The sequence below is a fragment of the Nothoprocta perdicaria genome, unplaced genomic scaffold (assembly GCF_003342845.1).
Source record: "Nothoprocta perdicaria isolate Ctin4 unplaced genomic scaffold, notPer1 scaffold_7, whole genome shotgun sequence".
NCBI classification, from domain to species: domain Eukaryota; kingdom Metazoa; phylum Chordata; class Aves; order Tinamiformes; family Tinamidae; genus Nothoprocta; species Nothoprocta perdicaria.
Genome location: NW_020455976.1, coordinates 7469518 through 7486529, shown reverse-complemented (window position 1 = coordinate 7486529; position 17012 = coordinate 7469518). Strand labels below are relative to the sequence as shown.

Genomic DNA, 17012 nt, shown 5'->3' with positions numbered 1-17012 from the left:
CACATACTTGATAGATTCCCATTGATCTACCTCTTGGCATTTCACTAGCCTCATAAGCTGGTGAGATGATACCAAGGTATGGAAAATCCTATATAACAATACTGTCAGCTCTGCCTAACTTAAGGAAGAAGCAGAACTAAGCAACAGAGCAGCTTACTTTCAGGTATGTGTAGTATAAACTCAGAAACTTAAGATTTATTCCATCTCTCTTATCTGTTCCCCTACAAAGGTCAAAGGAAATGTCCTGTGCCCCAAATCCCACACATAGGAGTTTAGAAGTTTGGTATGAGAACCCCTAAAAGAGCTACCRTTCAGAAATGCACGRTCTGCAAAGGTCCTTTGCCCCAGGCCTGGTCAGGAGTGATGGAGCGACTGAACCTGTTTTGGATACCAACGCAAAGCAGAAAGAACCGGTGAAATTCCCCTAATTTACTGAGCTGTCCTGGGGGATTTTTCTGTGTTACATTATATTAATCTTCCTAGAGCATTATTAGCATATTCACCCACATTTAAATAATTTATTTTTTCATTATGTGCCAACTTAATCTTTTGTTCTTTCAAAATTGTTGAAATCTATGACAAGAGGTAGTGATAGGAGGAAAGGTTTGATTTCTGGTTTGTTAATCAATTCCATAATATCCCATTCTTCACAATTGCTTTATTTAATAGCACCAATTTCTGCTTTCAGGCCTTGACTTCCCTGTTAAGCATTTAAGTTTCAGATTTTTTTTTAATCTTTTAACCTTTATCCCTTTGATTTTTTTCCCTCAGCCTATAATTTATTATACAGTCTCCTGTCAGAGGAGGAGGTAGACTAGGTGATTCTTACTGTATTGCAAATTATAATTATTATCGTTATTTGCATTAGTAATGGATTCATTCTTATCACTGMAAACAACTCCATTATCTGATCAGACAGTTACCTTCAYGCTGTCCGGGATCCTATATTTTCATTAGGCACCTCTTTCTCTGTGGGTCAAAAGGAGAATTGTGCTTTCGTGCAGTCACTCTTCTCTCTCCGCTCAGCGTTACGCGCCTTAAGGCTGCTGTCCCTAACGAGAAAAGGAGCAGCAGGAAGAAGCGGCAAGGGATGGTCATGGGTGACTCCCTGCTGCAGGGCTTGGAGGCACCAATCTGTASACCCGTCTCCTTATCCAGACAGGTCTGTTGCCTGCCCGGGTCTCGAATAAGGAATGTTGCAGAGAGGCTGCCAAGGCTTGTCTGGGAGTCTGATCATTGTCCCCTGTTACTGTTTCATGTGGGCACTAATGATGTCATGGGGAAACTGAGCAACATCAAACACGATTTCTTAGGCCTAGGGAGGGCAATCAAAGGTCTGGGAGGCCAGGTGGTGTTCTCCTCTATCCTGCCAATGGGGGGAATGGATTCAAGGAGGAGATGGTATTTCAGGTTAACAGCTGGCTGTTGGTCACTTGTTCTCCAGGCCGTTGGTCTTGGCAACAGGGTTTTGGCTTCCTTGACCATGGGTCTCTGTTTGAGGACCACCACCTAGYGGGGAATGATGAGAGCCACCTCAGCAAGAGGGGCACGTGTCTTTGCCAAAAGGCTGGCCAGCCTCATTAGGAGGGCTTTAAACTAAGCAAGAAGGGGGAAGGGGAGTGAGTGTTAAATAGACAGGGCAATCAATGTCATGCAGCCAAAGTCAGAAGGTGCCCCATGGGAGTATGGTAGTGGTGAAGTGAGTATAGGATGGTTAAAGAGGATCCTCTATCACCCTTTCCGGGAAACCTTCAGRCTTGATTACTTCCCTTAAATTTCTTTACACCAATGCACRAAGCATGGGGAATAAACAGGATGAACAGGAGATCAAAGTGCCATCCCAGCATCATGATCTTACAGGAAGTACAGAGACATGGTGCGACAGTTCACATGACTGGAGTGCTGTCATGGAAGGCTATGTGCTTTTCAGGAAGGACAAGCTGGGAAGGTGAGCTGGTGGAGTCACTCTTTATGTGAGAGAGCAACTGGAATGCATGGAGCYCAACCTGGGGGTGGATGATGAGCGAGTTGAGAGCTTGTGGGTAAGGGTTAAAGGGCAGGCCAATGTGGGAGGCACTGTGGTGGGTGTTTGCTAGAGGCCACCTCACCAGGATGAGGAAGTTAATGAGGCCTTCTACAGACAGCTGGAAGTTGCCTCAGGCAATTTCCTGCCACAGGSAAGTGTTCGTGTGAGAGCAAATATCCACAGACGTGGGCAAGTCGGGAGGTTTCTTAAAATACTAACATCATCACCTGTGTATCTCAGGGTTTGGAATATCTAACACCACGGGTGACCTTGACTTTTAYCCCAGCGGAGGAAATGCCATGCCTGGATGCAATGATTTAATTGCATGGTTGAAAAAAAATGGAGTTTGAGCTTCTCATTGCAGGTAAATGCGTATTTCCAAAATCGACAATATTTTCTCTCTGTTTTGAAACATGACCTCCAAGTTATTTCTGTTAGCACTGATGTCTTCATTCTATTTGCAGTGGAGTCCTTTCTCAAGATGAAATTTATACAAAATACCTTGATGTTGAAATTAACCCGAAWCTTGTTAAAAAAGTTGAATTTCTCTGGATTAAAACTCCATTCACTCTGCTTTGGGCAAGACTGGGGGCAGATACAGTCAATATAACTCATGGAGAAGATGGACATAGGTAAGTAAAAACCTTTTACAGAAAACATCTGAACAGCTTGAATATTAGGAAAAAAAACAAAAAACCTCATAATCACATATCAACATGGGTTATTTAGGAAAGCTGATGAAATCTCCTTCACTGTGAACTGCTGGGAAAAGCTGCAGAGCTTTGGTAGGGTTAGGTAGACAGCTGGTCTCAATGAAGGGAGCTTAACAAGATGGCCTCCTGATGGGTTGTCTAGAGCACTGTTGCTGTGAAGGYATAGAAGAATTTCATTATACCCAAAATATATACCCAATATATATACCCATATATACCCCCATATACACCCAAAATATATACCCATATACCCAAAATTTATTGTCCCCACCTACCCCAAAAGAGCACGTTGTTCCTGCTACTATACAAATTGCACTGCACTTTCAGGAAGGCTTAAGTAGTTTTATAGGTCAAACTGACAACCTTCAAATTAGCAGCTGACACTCGTCCTTCTTTCTTTGTTTTTGGTTGAGAAAAAAAAAAAGAACAATATTGACTAAGCCTGTTTCCCTTCCCAGATCAACATTTTGTGGCCATGGAACTGTGACATATGGAGTTCCCCAGTTACTTACACCTTGCTAGGAGCCATTAGGTACAACTGTTCTCCACTCTGCAGCTGGGTAAACAATCTTAAAAACAGGAATGTTTGTACACGTGGCTATTAMAGGAAAATTTATTCTTAAACTTTTAAATTTACTTTTGAAGTAGCTTTCAAGTTCACTAGCATTTTTTATACCTTCTTCTAGTTCCAATTGATATTTTTTGTCATGGCTAACAAGAATCATACACAAAAAGACATATAATTTTAGCTCTTTTTTTTTTTTCATTTTCCACACCAGAAAAAATGTGAACCCAAAAGATGATGGCAGCAGAAGCTACTTAGCTATTTTGAGAACCTCACAACAGTCGAAAATTAATTCCTTTTTCTGGAACTCATACTGCATCTTCACTTAAATTAAAATGCCAGCCTTGCAAATACTAGGAGCAATCTCTCTCTATGCATACCCACACCATCCCTCTACAGGTCCCTTCCAAGTTCAACCATTCTGTAATTCTTCATGGGTAGCAGCCATCCTTTACATTTCACTGTTTCATGGATAAATGTATGGATATCCTAGATCACTTAGTTCAACCTCTTGAAGGAGTATGTATATGTAAAAACACATGTACACTATATATACATAATACACTATATATATGCACATACTATATACTATATATGTATATAAAATGGAGAAAGTATGCAATTTAATCTAGATATCTAACCAGCACAGTACCACATAGTTTGACTAAGCCATTTCCACCAGAAAAGAACCTGGTCCTAAGAATTGTGCTTAAAATCCCTTTCTAAAAAGACCCTGAATAACTCCATTTTCTTATAAATACTGGGATTGGCTGTTTCACATGAAAATGAACCCTGTTTCTCTGCAAAGCATGACTTATCCAAGTCACTTAAAGCTCTAGCAGACTGAGGCATTGGATATTCTTTCAAGAATAAACAACAAATTCTAAATTAATGAGCAGAAAGAAAACAGAAAATGAATTAATTGTTTATTTTTTTCCACTCAAAAATAATGAACACAAATTTGGGTCTATAAATTTTTTTCCAAAAGATATCTACAAAAATATAATATTAAAAATATATTTCTAATGAGTATAAATATTTGAATGAAACAAAAATTCTTTTAAACAAAAAGAACTCTTGTATACTCTTCAGCAAGYTGTTCCAATCATACTGTAAACAAAGGCTGCACAAAATTAAAAACGTACTTAAACACCAATCTGGAGCTCAATCTAGAAGGTTCCTGCAATCCTGAGCACTGCAGCTCACTCGGAGATCTCGCAGGTGGTAATGGAAGGGCTGACAACAGCAGGAAGCAGCACCCGGAGCTCCGGGAGAGCGTTCAGCCTTCCTGCAGAAGGTCAAACCCACCGCTCTTGTATGGCTGTTTCAGGCAATTTTTCTTTTAAGGTTACTTATGATAAAACCCTAACCCAAATATTTTCCATCTGCTCATAAGATACATGGGAAAGGCTGTTCCATCCTCAGTTTGAACTAGTATTTAAGAAAACTCAGCACTCTACTAGGGCATCTGCAGAGTCTCCTGGGCCATTGATGTGGACTTATCTTCAAACTATTACATTACTTCAATTTAGGATGGGACAACTCAGCTCAAAAGAGATGCTTTTAAAAAATTAAGGATCTGTACTACTGCTTAAAAATATTATGCATGATAGCATYGAGATACACATGTACACAGCTGATATCCATTAGGTCTTTCACACAAACAGAGATTAGGAAATATTAGCTCTAGAATAACCATAGCCAAAACGCATGCCAGATTGCCAAAGCCTTTCAGATGCTCAATTAACACAGGTCATTTTTCCTCTTGGGTCCACTTATGCTCTCTCTTCTCCTAGGAATGGCCTAGGGGGTCATAATGCCGAGGGGCTCYGTGACCCAGYCYATTTGCGCAGAACTCAGTTTCATCTTTTAGCTCATGTCTTTTACAGAAGGGCCTCCTGACTCCTGCAGTCCTGMTACAAAACTTCACAATGCAAAGCCACCAGTTTGCAGTGCTCGGGRGAATTCTGTGCTTTCCTGCTGTGTATTTTCACAGAATGGAAATTTTCTCAAAGCTTTGGTTATATGGGGAGTAAAGAAAGAGTTCAAAGGATCAGATGACTATTGTTCTATATCACAGTATTTCAATGAGCAAAGGAAAGGGACAGCAGGAGATTGTCCTCTTTCACTATGAAAACATTCACCTGGTTCCCCAAAGGGATAAGTCTTAACTTAACTGAGCAGGTATAAGAAAATGGCCACCAAGGACCTGGAAGCCTAGGAACATTTCACATCCAAATTCATGTCACAGAGGGCAGGGAAGTGAAAGCCTATGTGCTCCCCCACTAAGTCTCTAGTTGCGCCCGATACCTAAACCACACAACACTCTCAAAAGACAAAGGCATCCCAACTAAAAGACTCTCCTAAATGCAGAGCCACTCAGACCCACTTCAATGGTATGTGGCTTCTTAGGAAAGCTCTAACTCAAATTCCCTACTTTTGGACCTGCTGTCCTAACCTGGCCTCCAAAACAAAAACTCAAGAAATCTATCTCTATGTATCTTGGATTTGTTACAGCAATTACCAACTTAAATATAAACTATAATCTGAAATAAATAAATTTTCATATCTTTCTGGGAATGTATCCAAGGATAAAGCATAATATAAAAGTGCATGCAAAGTTTGTTACTTAGTGCATGGAGCTTCAAGCCTGCACCGTAAGTAGTTGGGTCTTAGATTTTATTGCCTCGTCAGTAGATGCAATCCTCACATTGAAATGTTTGTGCTTGTTTTAAATGCATCCCAGTAGCAGTGCAGCCCTGACTGCAGAGGGTCACTCCAGACTTAAACAATGAGCTTTGAGCTTGCTAATCTGACARGGTAGCAAATCCTGCTGTTTCTTTYTTATTGTTGTAGATGTTTGGAATTTGGATACTTGCAGTGTTCCTGCTTGGCACAGCCACAGGTAAGAAGGCAGGATTGCTTTTCATGTAGACTTTCCACACTGCTGTATTTCTTGAATTGTTTTGTGCTCTGGTGTCTCTCCGCTTGCTGATGGGTCACGTTGTACTCATTCAGGTGCAAGAGCAGAGATGGGTGTGTTGTGTGAGATGAGTGGGTCTGTCCTCTCTGTTCTCTACTCTGGAAATCCTACCCCAGGGCCATGCAATTAGAAGGATAAGATATTTTCTGTCTCAAATCAAACTTACTGCACTTATATTCTCTGTCAGACCAAAGTGTAAGGAAAGACTTCTGTGTGCTCTGCTTCAGTGCTGGAAATGCAGAAAATGCCAGGAGGGGAGGGCTCAGTGGGGATATAGCTCCATATCCTGCAGAAGGCCCTGGTTTTTATGACAATTTTCATGAGCAGTGTAGTCATCTGCTCAGCACAGTCTCAGGTTCCTGCTTATTATTTCCAGTATCTTGGCTCAGTATTAGGAGAAAATGATCAGCTGTCCTGGTTTGAGGCAAAAGATACCCAAGGCAGGATATCTTGGAACACCTAAGGTAGGGCACAGGAATGCACTCAACATCTTGATTTCAAGTGGCTCCTAGAGAGAAGATGCTGTTGTTCACTCACTCCCATGTTAATATCTCATCTGCATGCTACAGGCAAAGAGGTCTGCTACGATCGGGTAGGATGCTTCACTGATGATGTGCCCTGGTCTGGGACTCTGGAAAGACCCATCCACAAGTTACCCTGGAGTCCAGAAACAATAAGCACCCGCTTCCTTCTCTACACAAAGCAAAATTCTGATAACTATCAAGTAAGAACGGCTGTGGTTTAAACCTTGTCAGATTACAGGCAGAGAGAGCATGTAAACATAGGCTCAAGATAACAGAATTCCTGGGGAACGTTAGAAATGGCCATCTCTGCACTTTTGCTCAAGGGACAACCTTTTCCAGCTCCTTGGAAAAGTCCGTGGGCAGAATTTGCACTGACGGTTCTTTTGCTACAGCAAAGGAACTCCACCAGTGCTCATGAAGCAACTCCCACTTCTCTGTAACACCACTGAGAAGTACTAGGAAACTGTACATCTGTGCAGTTGTTGAGTAACTGTTTCCATTTTTGAGGAAAACATACTAAAAGTAAAGCCTTGGCTGCCCCAAGATATGTGGCAAAACGTTTTGTTTGAATGGAGATGCAGACCTTAAGGGAATATTTGCAAACATGCTTAGTGGTACATAATATTTAAATGAGCAAAGTTCTAGTCTTCAATAACAACAAGTTTTTTCTGTTTCCTTTACAATTTCAATAAGCAAATTTACAAAAAAACAGATTTAAATGTTTAATAATTCAATATCCACAACAGGATATCTCTGCAACTAATCCAACAACAATCCGGCAATCAAATTTTGACGTAAACAAGAAAACAAGATTTATCGTACATGGATTTATCGACAAAGGAGAAGAAAACTGGCTGTCAGACTTGTGCAGGGTACGTACTATATGGAAATTGCCTTCTGAATTTTCTTAGCATGAGTTTATAATACATTCCTATAAATTTTCTATTTTTTCTAGCTTTTTTTTTTTTTTTTTCCCCCCCCCTGTACTGATAAGAAGGAAGCAATGACCTTAATGTCTGGAACTCAAATATGCAGTTCTTGGGTAAAAGTTGCAGGCAAAATGCACGATATTCATAAATGAAGTGAGATGGGTTTGCGCTATCAGGCTATATTTTTACACTCAAAACAGTTACACAAACTCTTAGACAAGATGTTGATGAGGGAGATTACAAAAATAACTGCAGAAATAACGATCGCTTTGTACTTCTGCAGCCAAGAGGCAGGTTTCTAGGTGCAGAGTATGGACTGCCAGGCATTTATTGGAAGCTAAAGGCATGGATTAACAAGCAACAGTCAAAACCCTAGCCAGACAGGACCTCAGAAAAGCATTTATAACAACAGCATTCGAAYGAGCAGTTGCTGTAAATAGTGGATGAAGTAGAAAATACTTTGATGTTGCATCGATTCCCCAATTCGTTGAGTTATTTCTTAATCCTGTCCCCATGTCCTGCTGCAATTCCTGTGGACTTGATGTCTTCTCAAATCCTATAAATATGCCTTCTATTCCAATGGCTAATGAAAGCAAGGAACTTCAAGGAGCATAGAACAAAATACAGCTTATGATACCTTCTGGGTATGGTTTTATAGTTAACTATCCACACAACTAATACTTCGTCTTTTTTGACAAAAGACAAGAAATGATATGTGCTTGAAAGAGTCTCTTTGAAAAATCTCTCTTGATTATCACTTACATACATACAGGAATGTTTGTTGGATTTATTATTTCATGATCTGATTTAAGTATCRTAACTAGATGGACATTTTAGAATTTTCAGTCTCTTATTTTCCAGCCTACCAAAACAGAATTTTGTTTTGCCTTCTGCTGTTTCTCTGGAACCGCACAATCAAAATGAYGGTTACAAATAGCTCGCTCTTACTTCAGCTAGTCCCCTTAAATCCTTTTGATTGTTTTTTATTAGGCACACTGGAAATAAATCTTTAATTTCTTTCCTTATTCTGGCCTGAGATTTTAACACAATATTCCAATCTATAGGGAAAAAAAAATCAGGCTTAATGAATATTTTTAGACGAAGAATGGAGCAAAAAAGGTTATGAGTGCTTCAGCCTTCCTATGTATATGTGTTCTTTGTTCTCCTTCTTATTAAGCAAAACCTATGTGCATCTTTATTTTTACCTTTTCTATCATATTCATAGACACATCTGTTGCCTTCTCTGTCCTTCGCTACTCCGTTGTTAACTGACTTTGCATGCTTTTCTAGGTCTCTACTTAAAGGAAAATAAAATAAATATTATCAAAGCTGCGAAAAGTACATGAACTTAACAAAGCAAGGCAGCTCAGAGGCTTCAGATTCCGTGGCAGACAATGAAGTATCTAATTGATTAGATAATTAAAGATGTACTTTTAAATCACTTAAGTCAATCAGGATTTGAGTAGATTTCTTCTTTAGCATTGCATGTAKAGCTTGATGGAAGTTGAAACATGAAAGTACCAGCATTCCTCCTATTTCCCCTCAGCAACTACTGCTTTTTTTTAGCTCTGTGGCCATTCCTGCAGGGTATCAGCCTATTTCAGTACTGGGTGAGAACACGTACCCGTGTGCGAGCAGGCCACAGACACCGCTAAGTGTTCATTTATTTCATTGTTTTTGCAGATATTGATAGAGCAGTTATGAGCTTGGCAGTAATAAGCAAAGTAAATCAATATTTGCTTGTATTTGCTGTGGAACTGCTGAGTTTTTCTTTTTGTCTTACAACCTTAGAGGATTTTGACAGTGGAAGATGTGAATTGTATCTGCGTGGACTGGAAAAAAGGCTCGAGATGTCAGTACACCCAGGCGTCAAACAACATCCGTGTCGTAGGTGCTGAAATAGCCTACTTTGTAAATGTGCTTATGGTAAGAGCATCCTGCTTGCAAAGCTGTATTCAGAATGTTGATTTTAAAGACATATGATTCAGCAATATTTAAGCATGCAATACCCATGTAATCAGACAAAAAAACCCACCGTATTTCACTACTCAGGGATTATTTGAGAAGTTCTGCAGAAAACAGTRACTTGGATTTTTTTCTCTGTGTTACAAAAATACAATAGCAGAGTTAGGTAACTGATAGATAGGAATTTCTACCAGTTACCCCCATAGTTGTACTGAACAGCTACTCCCTAGTTGTTAGCAGATGTACAGAGTTTTGCATGCAGAAATAATCACCAGGGCAAACTGCCTTCTCATGGCAACAGCTGGGTAAAGGGCCAAGAAACTGAGACACATAAGTACCTAAACCAGCAAACAAAGGCTGAAAGTCTGCAGACTGGGCCCTGAGTCCATAACCAAACTAAGAGCCACTTTTTGGCACTTCTGTACTCTTTCCTATTGATGATGGAAATGGAAACCTAATTCTTTTTCACATTACTATTTTCCTCAGGAACAATTTGGATACTCTGCAAGCAATGTCCACATAATAGGTCACAGCCTGGGAGCCCATGTGGCAGGTGAAGCTGGGAAAAGGAGGCCGGGGATTGGAAGAATCACTGGTAAGAAAGCTCTTGTCTGCCTTACATTTTTGAGTTACACTTAGAAAAAACAAATGGCACCGAATATGCCTATTTCTTACGAGATATATGCATTTCTAAAAAGGAAATTCAAGATGCCTCACAAAGCACAGACTGCATTTTGAGTATTTTAAAACACATTCAGTACTCTCCCATGAAATAAACTGAAAAGAGCTGCTATCATATAGTCTGCCAAATACTCTGTCAAATTCAGTCTAAAAGCAAAACCCAATCTAATCCCGAGGAACAATGAGAGATGCAATTATAAGCTAATATATGTTTTGTAATTTGCAAGACTTTCAACAAGCTCCTGAAATTGCTGCAGCAATTTAGGGATCAAATGAATAACATTTCATGCTAGAATCAAAAGCAAAGATCATGATTTCCAAACTAGACACTGGAAAACAAGGTTCCAAAATCTGGACCACAAGTAGACATACCGGTTTTCAGTAGTTCAAGGACTTGACAGTCCTGGATTTATTCAAGGTATTCTAGAAACCACTGAGATGAGCTATATGGGATGCTGAAGCAGTAACCTCCATTTGGGCAACTTTTTCTTCCTAGCTAAACTTTCCCCAAAATAATAGCTGATATTCAGGTGTTGGAATTCAATATTGATGTAAATCGGTAAAATTCAGTTGGTTCCATATGCATCAGTGTTTCTCCTGCCTGGTATTCCACCCTCATTGCCAACATACCATTCCTTTGTTAACGCTTATACTCTTTAGGTATATGGAACCATATAGAGCTATAAATGTGACATTAGTTATATACAATCATACACTTACACAGAATGATTCATATGTATCTCATTATTTGTATATAACACAAATATTTTCCTTTCAGGTCTGGATCCTGCTCAACCATATTTCCAAGACACTCCAATTGAAGTCAGGCTGGATCAGTCTGATGCGGAATTCGTGGATGTTATTCACACAGATACAGCTCCCACTATCCCCTACCTGGGTGAGCATTTTGCATTATCACTTATTCATTTATCTTCTACAGTATCTACAACCTCAATTACCCATGCTAGTAGTGTGAGGCACCGGGCATAAAAGAAAAATACCATTCTGGGCACTAACGGATCATATTTTAAAGTACTACAGACTGACTTCATACCAACAGCTGTGTGTATGAGACAACATTCATTTAATATGTGCTTACCCTTGCTTTATAAACTTCAGGTTTTGGAATGAGCACAGCTATTGGACATCTTGATTTCTATCCAAATGGAGGAAGGGAAATGCCAGGATGTGGCAAGAATCCCATTTCACAGATTGTAGACCTTGATGGCATCTGGGAAGGTACGTACATTGTTTCAGAAAAAGATCACTCTCAAAATATAAYGCCTTAACTTTTCTTATTTCAAGTGTTTTTTTTTCTATTAGCTGTTGCTGGATCTGTCAATGACAGCCACTGGGTGCAGAGAAATTTTTAATATGTTCAGACATATCAGAACCTATTCAAGAACCTGTTCCCACACAGGGATCCAAAAGTGGGTAATGCAAGGGGTTTGCTTCTACAAAATACCTCTGCCCTGAAGTTGCCAACAGCAAAAACAAACACTCCTTAAACTGGGCCRAATTTTGGAACAGTCTGTAACAACACATTTGTTTCTCTTATTTAGTTACCAAGCAGCAGTAGTGGATGGAGGAGACCAGTGATCCTCACATCTACTTGGATTAGGCAACTTCAGCTGCAGTTTTTATTGTTATCGATAATGGGAACTAAAGCACAAAGAAATACTTGTGTCATATATCACATCTATACCATCTTTAGACTCTGGAGTCAGGAAAATTAAGGAACTCTCTRGAAATAACTTGTTCATTATTTCAATTTTGAGATTCTCCCTTTCTTAAACATCCTCCAAATAATAGTAATAATTTTGTTTTTAACTTCTCAGCTGGAATAAATCAGCATTGACCAAGGAAGTTCATTTTTAAATACCTTTCATTTGGTTTCTTTTTGCTATCGTAATTCAAGCTGTTGCCTACAAAAGATCTGTTTTCATGCAATCCTCRTTTCCTTTGTGAAACTCAGATTCCTTGAGTAAGTGTTTGTGAGGGGACAGAAAGGGGATGAGCTGAGCTGTATTTCTCTATAATGAATTTGAAGTTTGCATTTTTTACCTGTTGAGTCCACGGCAATCCTTGCAGCACCAATTCATCACAAAAACAAGGTTCAAATCTCAAATTTGATACTCCAGGAATTGGAATGGAGCTCTTGGGGCTGTAGAATGCACTCAAATGACGTGGCAAGTGCTCTGCCAGAACCCTTTAGCATCTAATGACAGGAATGAAGAACTAACCTGGGAGCATCTCTTCACAGGAACTCGGGACTTCGTGGCTTGCAACCATTTGAGGAGTTACAAGTATTACTCTGATAGTATTATCTACCCCAATGGATTCCTAGGCTTCGCTTGTGCTTCCTATGATACTTTTAAAACAGTAAGTATTCTTCCAGACCTTCAGGGTGGGCCCCTTCAAAAACAGTGGCTCTTAACTGTGCACCTGAAGTTCAACCTCTCCATGCCAGTGTGCACTCAGGGAGCGTGTTTGTGATAGAAGTGAGGGGYATCTTCAATACTGCAGATAGAAGCTCCTCAGACCAATCTGTGGGGAGAAGACGACAGCTTCTGTCCCCAGAAAGACAAAAAGGTGTTAAGACAAAGCACAGAGAAAGGAGAGCACCCGTTGACCCACCCGGAAAATGTAAGGAGACTCTTCCTTTCTCATTGAAGAGTTGCTGGGCAGGATGCCCCATGTTCCACACTCTAGTTCCTGCTTACTCATGAAAAAACAAATCCTGAAAAAATCCTGAAAAACTTGCGATTTCAAGAAAGTTGGGTAGCTTAGGTGAGCTTCTCCTGGTTATTAAAAGGATTATTTGAAATTTGTTGCTGCTGTAATTCAGAACCTATTTAATAGGCATGCTAAAACACGGTGTATGACTGAGGGATTTTTTTGTTTGTTTGTTTCTTTTTCTCTCGCTATGTTGGTAAACTTTATTAATCTGCTTGTTTTCACTAGGAAAGTTGCTTCCCGTGTCCAAAAGGAGGATGCCCAAATATGGGTCACTATGCAGATAAATTCAAAGGGAAAGTTGGAAATGGCATCACAAAACTTTACCTGAATACTGCAGAGCACAAAAATTTCCCTCGTAAGTCTTGCATCTTTCCATTGCTACCTGGTCCTTGTAACCCTCATTTTCCAATTTGTTTTAACAGACCTTAGAACCGTGCAATGGCAGGTCCTCATGTTATTTCCTCTTCTGCCCCAATATCAATTTTGAGTTTGAGGCCCTCCACTACAAAAGTAGTGCTGACAAGCTAGAGAGTAGCAAGTGGAGGCCACAAGGATGTTAGGAGGCTGGGACACATCAAAGAGGTGCCAGAGAGCTGGATTTGCCTCATCCTGAGAAGAGAAGGCTGGGGGCAGGCAGGCAATCCCATTTCTCTTTTGAAATTCCTGCTATTTTACATGTGCTCTGCACGGTCATAACCCAATGGAAAACAGGGAGCAGAAAGATTCRCCTGTGAGAACATCCCAGTCAGCCTGAGATGTGGCCTTGAGCTGTGGGTGTAGGATACTGATCAAAAAAAACCAAGATTTGATGTTTTGGAGAGTATTTTCTGTGGGTACAATCGAGTTTTCTGTATCTCCTTTGTGTAGTTTGGAGGTACAAGATATCTGTGACAATTTCTGGAAGCAGTACAGTAACAGGATATGCAAATATTGCCTTGTACGGAAATAACGGGAACACAAAGCAGCACAAGATTTTCGAGTAAGTTTAAAATTATAATTTCTTGTATAGTTTTTTTTCCTTCGTATTTTTAATATTATTATATTAGTCCTATCTTTCGGGCAAATTTGGACCTCAGGTCCTGATATAAATGTATAAATGTGTACAGTAAATGTGTTTTCCATTGAAATATCTCTTGGCTTGGTACAGCAGGTGTGAATTTTAGAAAGCAGCTCTTCACATTCAGACTCTGGGAATGGGAGGTGAGGGCAAAGGAACAGCATTGAAGTATTGACATATTCAGCAACCTTTAGTAGCTGAAGCCATTAACAGTCACAAATTCTTGCCATTTAGAGCTTACTGTGCTGTCCTGACAAGAATTAAATAGCTGTTTATGCTATATAGGCCAAATTATAGCACTGGTGATCCATGCATGGAGGGTTGGTCAATTTGGCCACACATTTCCAAGTGCAGGAATTCCTGGGAGACATCCCAAACAAATCCAACTTCTGGCTCATATAATCAATTAGCACTAAAYTGGATTACGTGAGGTAAACCTGGTGAAAACCCAGCTCACATAATAAACAGGGAGCAATCTGTATTTCTCCATAGGGATTTGCTTCTCACTGTGAATTAAGATTGCAACAGACCCACCTGCCTTTGCAGCTTCCAATAAACATTGGGCAGTAACCTGGTCACCATATTGTAACTCCAGTTACCAATGTTACCAATATACTCCTAACATGCTACCAACCACTTGACCAGATTGATAACGAATATTGAATTATACCAGCATGCCTCATATCTATCACCTTTTCATTTTCAAAGGGGATCCCTCAAGCCAGGCAGTACTTACACAAATTTAGTTGATGCAGAACATAATGTTGGAGCGATCACGAAGGTTAAATTTCTCTGGAACAACAACTGGGTAAATCCAGCCTTCCCTAAAATAGGAGCTGCAAAAGTCACTGTGCAGTTTGGAGAAACTGGAGAGCAGTAAGTACATCCATTATAAAAATCTTAAAAGTAACTTGGGAGAAGAGAAACAAATGTGGAGTAAAATCATTTGCACGTGAAAAGCTCTTTAAATCATTAAAAGAAAAAGACTGTAAAGAAATTCTTTCCTTCCTTTCAAAATATTATTAATCCATAATTCCATTTACTAGTACTTTGTCCATTTTCTTAAATAACTTCCAATAAAATATATATATATATAGCATATATATATATATATTTATATATATGTGCTTTAGAAAAACAAAATTCCTGTATAGTTTTTTGGCAAGAAAAATTAGTACTGACTTGAATTCTCAGCACTGTTCTTGCCAATTCCCACTCCCCATCCACCAGAAATGCCTATCTGTATCTGCACTTGCATTAGGATGTTTGACTCCCTGTCATTTGAAAGCAGTGGAAGTTTTCCACTCATATTGATGGCCTTTAAGATCGAGTTGGACTCGAAGGGTAATAACAAGCCTATCATTGCAGTGAACAGGGCTAATACTTGGAAGTTTTGCTTGAAAGACTGAATCTAAAGTCTGTTGAAACAGGCCTAGAAGGGTTTCTGGAGACTTATGTGGATAGTGGCTTGAGTGCTCAGATTACAGAAATACAGTCATATTTAAGTCATCATTACTGATCCAACTTTGCTCATTCGCTTGACTTTTTAAAACAAAACCTTTCACTTGCTTGGCCTTGCTTATTCCCCCGATAACTGCAGACTCGGAGGAAAAGGTACAGAAAATGTTTTATGCATAGTTAAAATGTAGTTAGTTAAACAGGAGACAGTTTCAGCCCAGCAGCACTACCACGGATCAGAGGGCCCCAGTTGTGGTGTAGTTTTTATTTACCAAAACATCCTGCTAGTGAAGAGTGTTTCAGTCAATACACCCTCGCTCTTCTGCTCGCTCATGCCGCTGGCAGTAGCATCCAGACTGGAGAGAAAACAAACTGCAGTCAACCAGCACGAACACTTCTACCTGCAGTAATATTTCAAATTTAGGAGCTCAAAGTATATAGTGTTCTTTTCAGGTAACAGAGCTGTGCCACATCACAAGTCATGTAGATGTATCTGTTTAACCCGTACAACGTGAACAACTCYAGAGAACTCAAGGCATTTGTTTATTCTTGTTTTCTGCAGATTCAACTTCTGTGGCTCCGAAACCGTGAGGGAGGACATTCTGCAAACTCTTACTGCTTGCTAACAGCACATACAAATACCCCCAATGCTGCTATTAATAAAAGCTGGTCTTGCATGAAACACTGGTGTCTGCAATCACTGTAGTTGTAAAATTCACAGCTTTACACSCCAAGCACTGAAATGGTGGAACTGTGCCTGCAGGGAGAAACCTTTCCCACTGGGGCATGGAAAAATAGAAATAACCAGRGAATTTTCATACACAGGTCTCAAAGACTGCACACATGTGTCGCTAGAGAAAACTCGTAAAATACAGATTTTTTATACTGGTTTAAGATTAATGACTGATCCAAAACCTACTGAAAAAATGCCCTTGATTTCAGCCTGCTTCAAAGCAATTATAACAGGAGGAGAAAGGGACAACTGACAGAATCTCTAAATGGCTTCAGGYACGCTGGACAAAGAGGAAGTGAAGTTGCTTGAGAGGAGAAAGAACTTGTAGATTTTTGTGTGAATATTTGTGTTTTTCTGTGAATATTTGTGTAGCACCTCTACCAGACTGCATGTCTTGTTATGAGGCAGCACCAACTCCCTTGCAAATCTCTGGATTCCCCTTGCGGCAGTGAAGATTGAAGCCAATTCATCCTCTCTTGCAGCGCTGCTCTTTTAACAGCAACAAGAAAGCTGTTTTTCTGCTTTAATTAATTCAGGTCATTATGCTGTTCCCCAGGGCAGGCAGAGAGGGAGGGAACGGAAAAGGACAGAAAAAGAGCAGTCAGCACCGAACAGGGGCGACGCATTTGCATCCACAGA

The 17012-nt window shown here is 39.9% G+C and overlaps 1 protein-coding gene across 1 annotated transcript; it reads left to right on the top strand.

Moving 5' to 3' along the window:
- The first annotated feature begins 4599 nt into the window (after nt 1–4599).
- LOC112957054 (inactive pancreatic lipase-related protein 1-like) lies at nt 4600–16279 on the top strand. The gene is made up of 13 exons (XM_026050584.1): nt 4600–4619; nt 6161–6209; nt 6857–7011; nt 7558–7683; nt 9532–9666; nt 10192–10300; nt 11165–11284; nt 11506–11625; nt 12650–12768; nt 13351–13480; nt 13993–14104; nt 14891–15058; nt 16203–16279. Exons 2-13 carry the CDS (start codon nt 6161–6163, stop codon nt 16264–16266), a joined length of 1407 nt encoding a protein of 468 aa, XP_025906369.1. The 5' UTR covers nt 4600–4619; the 3' UTR covers nt 16267–16279.
- Nucleotides 16280–17012: the final 733 nt, after the last annotated feature.